The sequence below is a fragment of the Pteropus vampyrus genome, unplaced genomic scaffold (assembly GCF_000151845.1).
Source record: "Pteropus vampyrus isolate Shadow unplaced genomic scaffold, Pvam_2.0 Scaffold202, whole genome shotgun sequence".
Classification (NCBI taxonomy): Eukaryota; Metazoa; Chordata; class Mammalia; order Chiroptera; family Pteropodidae; genus Pteropus; species Pteropus vampyrus.
Genome location: NW_011888983.1, coordinates 2552260 through 2559189, shown reverse-complemented (window position 1 = coordinate 2559189; position 6930 = coordinate 2552260). Strand labels below are relative to the sequence as shown.

The following is a 6930-nucleotide window of genomic DNA, read 5'->3' as shown; positions in this document are numbered from 1 at the left end:
GAACTGAAATGGAGTCTGGCTGTGAGTGAGACTGGGAGCAGAGGAGGCTGGAGAGACATGGAGCCCCACCCTAGAGGGCCCTGTTAGCCTGATCAATGACAGGACTTGATCCTCAGGGTAGGGCACGGAATGGATGGTAGTCTTTGCCAGCATCCCTCCCCACAAGAACACTCCTTCTTCCACACCGAGTTGTCCTGGGGAGGTGGCTGGCTGGCCACAAATGATGGGCATATGACTCAGTCTGGAGTGATAAGCATATCCCATGCCACCAGCCACTGGATGGAGTTAGGGATTAGCAAAGGAGCCAGGCAGAGTCAGTCAGTGCTCCTTGAGACTGGAAGGTGGAGAGAAGCTCTTTCTCTGCTGCGACTGTGTTGGGGCTGCTAGCTGCCACCTGACCAGCCGCACAGGAAGAGGCCACATCCCAGATGAAGCCAAGTGGACAGATACGGAGCCTGGAGACAGCGCATGAGTGGGAGAGCCTTGTGGACTTTTGTGATTCCCTAGATCCAACAGTGCCTAGAGGCAGACTTTAAACTTTCCAGGTAAAGAATGAGAAAATCCTTTTTGCATCTCTATTGTTTGTTACCAAGAGTGCCAACTAACATAATCAGGGTTTCCAGCTGCGGAGCTACAAGCTATGGGTGCCCTTCCCATGTGGTCTTCCTCTTATTAGGAATCAGTGTACAAGTGACAGGCAATTAACACCTCCTAAAAGCAAGCTTCAACCAATGCTAGGGAAGTGGGTAGATAAATACCCCAGCTCCCTCTCCCTCAGGTGCGTGTGCCACATTGACCCCAGAGTTCCTCTGGCAGGTCAAGCTCTGTCGCCCTCTGTGGGAACTGGCTTAAAGAGGCATTCTTTATCGGCTGCCTTCCCTGCCTCATCTCTCTTCTTCACTCTCCCACCTTCGCCCCCCAAACAAACTACTTGCACTTGAATCCTTGTTCCAGTGTCTGTTTCTGGGGAACTCTCCACTAAGACATATTTTTCCCAGGGTCGGCAGGGGCCTAGTGGATGGAGCACCTGAACCACTGAGGACCCAGAGTATCAATGTAAGTGCACACCAGGTGCCCTGGAGGCTGGTGGTCAGGCCTTACCTCTGCGCAGGGTGATCTTACATACTCAGCCTCCACACAGTGCCTCCCTCCCAGAAGGTGGAGCTGCCCAACACATCCCCAAAATAAGAGCCAGCAGGGGTGCAATGCCTGAGTCAGAAGACCAGAGCCCTTTCCAGCTCACACCAACTCACTGTGTGACCCCAGGCAAATATCCACCCTTTCTGGGCCTCAGTTTCCTTATTTTGAAAAAGACGAGACTGGACAAGATAATGTTCTGGTCCCTTCCTTCTGATGATTCTAAATCTGAAGAATTTCAAGTAGAGAGAGAGGCTGGGGACAAATGCCCAAAAGCTTTAACAGTTTGGGGGGGGGAGGGGCAAGAAGAAGGCACGGACGGACAAGAAGGCACGGGCAGAGCACCTCAAAGAAAGGGCCTGTCTAGTTCTCATCCCCAGGGCTGGCATGGGGCTTAGTAGGCGCCTGGTAACTATCTGCTGGATGCGCATATTAACAAGCGAGGATATCAGCAGTGCAGGGGCAGCTTTTACCACTGGGCCTGAAGCTCCTAGTCACTCTGCTTTGACCTCCTCGGCATGGCAGGGAGACAGCTGTGAGCAACTGCAGCATTTCCAGCCCGCCTGGGAACGGCCTCTGCCTACAACCACTTCCTCACAAATGCTGCAGAAAAAGACCACCCCAGGAATGCTACTAGCCTCACAGAAGCCCTCCTATGTCTGTCCCCACAAGGTAACTAACTAGCTGCTTGAACAGGAAGGTTGCTTCATAGAGAGCTGGAGGACTTCTTCCAGCCCCCAGGGCAGGAGACAAGGGAGGTTGTCTCTCAAGGGGGGTTGAGAAGGTAAATGCCATATGCATTATGAAAGCCATGCGGTTCCCAACTCTGCCTCTGCTCCCCATAAAAAGCCCCTCACCTGCACAGGTCCCTTCCTAGCCTGCTAATTATAGGCTGCATAACCCATTCTCTGCTGAGCCTCAGCTATGGGCTCCAGGCCCTAGGGAATCTCACCAGGGGCTATTTTCAATGTTCGTCAAGCTTTATGAAATGTGCCCCTGCAAGCCTGCCCCACGTGCACTAATGGGGGCACACTGGCTTCACTCTGCTTCTCCCACCCTCGGGCAGGGAAGGCGGCCCAGGGGGTGGTGACACTGTTAGCATTTTAGGGAACGTTCAGATAAGTGTCGTCCTGGTGTCGTGATTCTGCTCTGGGACAGGGGAAGGCCAAGATGACTGCTCTGGCCCCTGGACCCTGGGGCAAGTTCTCTGAGGGCTGTCAGCTGTACCCAGGCTGCCAGCTTCCCCGACCCTTTCTGCTTGTGAAAGCTCAGGACCCCAGGGGACTGATTTCTTCATAAGTCTCCCAAATGCAAATCCTCCTCATAAGTATTTATGATGCTGCAGATTTAACATAATAAAACACTCTGCGATTATGGATGAGCCAGTCAGAGAAAGCCAAGGTTCTCCAGGAGGCGAGAAAAGGAGACATTTCAATCTCGCACATTAAATAAAAAAAATTAGCTTAGCCCCAAACCATCTTCCCCGCAGAGGCCTGGGAGCACTTCCCACATTGCCCTTACCCTTTTCCGCGAGCTTGGGAAAGAGTAGGCCCCTGGGTGGGCTGGGCTCCTCTGGAGGATGCCCAGTAATGCTCAGCCCTCAGAGTCAGCTCCCTGCCCAATCTGGGCAGAAAAGGGGTGGGGAGCATGGTTGCCTGGGTGGCCCATGGCCCCACCTGCAGCTGGGGTGGGGCTTTCCTAACCAGCAACCTGAAGCCTGGGCAGAGACAGGGCAGAGATGCAGGGGCAGAGACAGGGATGGGTTCAGTGAAGGGTCTGAGGTGTGTCTCTGGCTGCAGGCAGGAGTTGGGGAACTAAGAGGCAGGTTCCGAGCAGATGTTGGGGAGAAGGGTCCCAGTTCCAATCCTGGCTCCACCCTCTCATGGGCCATGTGACCTCTGTGAGCCTGAGTTCCCACAAGTCAAACAAAGTAAAGTTTCCTGCTCCAGGCTGTTGCAAGGATAACTGAAGAAAATGCCCCTGGGGAATATGAGTACTCAGAAGTGCTAACTACTCTTTCTAAAGATTATTCTTCCAGGGCCCTGAGGGTGGATCCTCCCTGCCACTGCTGACCCTAGTCCCAGGCCAACTCCCAGCCTGCTGAACCTCACTACTACAGAGGAGGCAGTGCCAGGTAAGACACCAGCTCAGGCCACCCCTTACTGGCCCTGTGGTCTTAGGCACATCTCCTGACTTCCACTTGGAAAATGGGTAATGTCACAGCCTCCCTCCTGGGTTGCTGTGCATCCTAAGGATCACTAAGCGTCACCTCCTTGTTATAGTTCACATAGTGACTCCAGATCTAGAAGGAGGCAAGAGATCTCATTTATGTGAGCTTGGGCTAGCCCAGCTGGACAGACCACCTCCCCAGGAATGGCTGGGCGAGTGGACAGAGAGAATAATAAGAGGCCTAGAGAAAGGCAGTGAGAGGCTGAGGGACTCCCACGTGGCTCTATATCTTCCTTGTCCTCCTCTCTTCCAACCCCTTCCTTTCCTAAGGACTTCTTTTTTGAATTACTGCCAGGGAACCCAGCTCTGCCCTCCAGGGGCTGACGGTGCTGGGGGAACACCTGGCTCCACCTCCTCCAGGATGGGGTCTCTGGAGGCTGCACCCCACCTGCTAGGACACTGAATGTAGACTCCTGTACCAGAAGACATGAAAAGGCACGTTAAGGGCCATCTAAGCACCATTCTCTTTCTTGCTTTGGTTTAAAGATGGGTGCAAATTCTTTGACATTCCCTCCATTGAGAGGTGGGGGTCTATGTCCCTTTGAAACCGAGCGGGCTCTGTGATTGCCTTGACCAGCTGAATACAGCAGAAGTGACACTATGTGACTGCAGAGACTAGGTTTCGAAAACCACATAGCTTCTACCTTGTCTCTTGGAAAACTTTCTCTTCAGCCACAACATGAAAAGTCCTATTACCTGAGGCCAACACAAGAGAGACCATGGAGAGAGAAGGGAGAGAGCAAGAGAGAGAAGGGAGAGAGCAAGAGAGAGAGGTGTGCTCAAGAAGGCCCAGCAGTTCAGGCCCCAGCTGTCCGCAACTACATGAGAGACACCGAGCCAGATCTGCCACCTGAGCCTGCTGACTTCCAGAATCATGAAAGATACTAATTATTGTTATGGTTTTAAGCCACTATGCGTTGGGGTCATTTTTTTGCACTAACAGATCATTGGAATAGCCCCATAGCATAATATGTTTGGAAAGACTGGTCTATGCAGGCTTGGCCCAGATGCTGCCCTCTATCCTGTACTCAGAGTAGACATCACTAATTGATCACAGCACACTCCCCAAGGCCAGACCCGCCCTAGAACCTTGGTCAACTAGAAATCCAGGCAGTCACTGCAAATTGAACAGAGTTAGGTAAAACAGATTTGCCATCAGAGATCTAAGGTTTCAGTAGGCTGCGCCCGAGAGAAGCCCAGGTTTCCAAATAATAACATAGCCACTGTTGGGACCTAGTGGTAACTTAGAGGAAATGCAAGCAAAGTAGCTAGGGCTGCTGCCCTTCTAAGCGTAAATTGAGAAAGGATGGCAACAGCCGTCCAGGGCATCTAAGGGTCATGCTAGTTTGCCTGGATGTCTCCTAAATCATTGCTTCTTCCATGGTGCATCCAGATGGAAGCTCTCTCCCAGCCCTTCACTAATACAGCGGTAGAAGTTCCCTACTGACCCCTTTGTGAGAGGTTGACACACAAGCTGGTGTTACAGCTTAGTGCTGTGATCCATTTCCACAAAGCCAGAGCCGGACTTACGGGATGCCAGGCTCTTCCCTTCTGACTGATCTCAAAAACGCTTGGAAGACCAGCTTCCACAAGCCTTGCTTCCCGGTCCTATCCAACCACTCGCGTGATATCCCCACAGCAGCCCAGGCAGCTGTTGATAGACAGGTTCCCCTGAAAAAAACAGGAAAGAAGACCCATTTCCCTACATGTCTTCTGCTGGCTGCTGACATGATGTCACAGCATGTGGCTGGAAAGGGAAAGTCCATTCTATTGGCAGGGTCCCAGGTAACTGATCTGACTTCTCAATCTTCATGGAGGAGTCTGAGCTGCCTATCTCCTACTTTGGTAGCCACCGTTTAAGCGGGTAGAAAAGCAGCAGCAGCAGACAAAAGGGGAGTGGAGAAGGCTGGAGGTGAAGTCAGGTCTGAGAGAGGAAGGAAAGTGGCCTACCTGTTGACAAGCAGGAAGTTCGCCATGAGGCACAGCACGGAGGGCACGGTGGAGGCGATGGAAAGGTAGCTCTCAAGGTAGTTCTGCAAGCACAGAAGAGGTCACTGAGGTCACTCGGGATGGGGGAGGGAGCACAGAGACAGGCCCTTCTTGGTGGGGCTTCTCCCCATTGTCTTCAGATACTTAGACCATTGTCGAATTTCAGAATTATCCAAATGGGTTTTGTTGTGACCCAACCACATTCTCACATTCTTGCAACTGAGGCCTCTTAGGACTATACTAGGCCCCGAACCCTGCAGGGAAACTTTGTCCTGATGCAGGATTGGCTCCCTCAATAGAGCACCCATTCAAGGTCAAAGCTATTTTGGGAAGTGGCTCCTACACTGGCCAAAATGAGGGAAAAGGGCATTTTCCTAGCTCAGGATTTTGTAGACAAAGAGTGCATGGGATCACAGATAAGATGAAGAATTCCTCACTGTAATGTGCTGGAACTTAGAGCTAAAGAAGCTGTGTGGCAACTGTGTTTTTCAAAACTCAGAGAACTGTCTACTCATTAGGGTGTATTTTATTATGTGTACATTATCCTTCAATATACCTGTTAAAAAAAGAAAACCATTGGACAGGGCTGACAGACCTTGGCTTTGGTTACTATACGTCAAACCATGAACCCCAGGTTGGTAATGATGGGTTCTAAGCTGTGATAATGGTTTACCTGTATTAAGCATTTATTGTGTGCCAAATACGAGGGCTTTATATGAATTATATTGTTTACCCTGAGAAATAAAAAAGAAGCTGTGGGTATTCTATGCTGGAAAGCCTACGAAACTGAACTGAACTGAGGAAATAGCTTGAGTTACAAATGTGCCAAGCACAAAGAACAATGTGTGCAAAAAACTTGCCAATGTGCAAAGAACTCTGGCAACTGTAAGGATCACTACAGAGTATAAGACATGCTTCCTGCCTGGCAGGAGCAGAGTGTACCACTGGGGGTGCAAGATAGAGTGTGAAGGTTTTTTAACATCTCGAAACACCACAGGAAGAGATGTTAGAATTCTCGATGTGTGTGAGTGTGTGTGTGTGTGTGTGTGTGTGTGTGTAATTTTTTTTTTTTTTGGCCAAATCAGAGGCAGGAGCAGAGAGTTCTAAGGGAGTTCCAGGTAGGAGAGTGGGGGTGAGTGGGGCTGAGTACTTGAGAGAATGGGAATGAGTGTAGGTTTGGGTCCCAGAGGAGGTGGGATTTGAGTCAGACCTTGAAACAGTTAGATCTCCCCTTTCTGGGAGAGTTTAATTGCAATGTGGAGGCCAAGAAAGATGTCATAATGGGCTCCTGTAGTCTGAAGCAGACCGTTCCACAGTCCCTTTTTAAGCCTGCAAAGTGCTTTGTGGTCTTTGAAATCTGCACCCTGAATGTAAGGTCATGGCAGCCCTGCAATTAAAATGATAATCACAGCTTGTATGGTCCATCAACCATGAGCCTTAGAAATAGCCTTCTTCCTTTGAGGTGTCACCTCATTGTTCCTGCCCTGATGGGCTCAGCAGAGCCTGGACTGGTCCAAGGCACTCAGTCAATTACATCTTGACACAGTGGCTGGGCCTACGTGAGGCCAGGCAGGC

General features: G+C 50.8%; 1 protein-coding gene across 1 annotated transcript in view; it reads right to left on the bottom strand.

Moving 5' to 3' along the window:
- Nucleotides 1-6930, bottom strand: part of SLC29A3 (solute carrier family 29 member 3) — a 46227-nt gene that overhangs the window by 12007 nt on the left and 27290 nt on the right. Inside the window, exon 3 of the mRNA XM_011372177.2 lies at nt 5317-5399. Within this exon, the coding sequence (XP_011370479.1) occupies nt 5317-5399 (83 nt within the window). The remainder of the gene's footprint in view (nt 1-5316; nt 5400-6930) is intronic.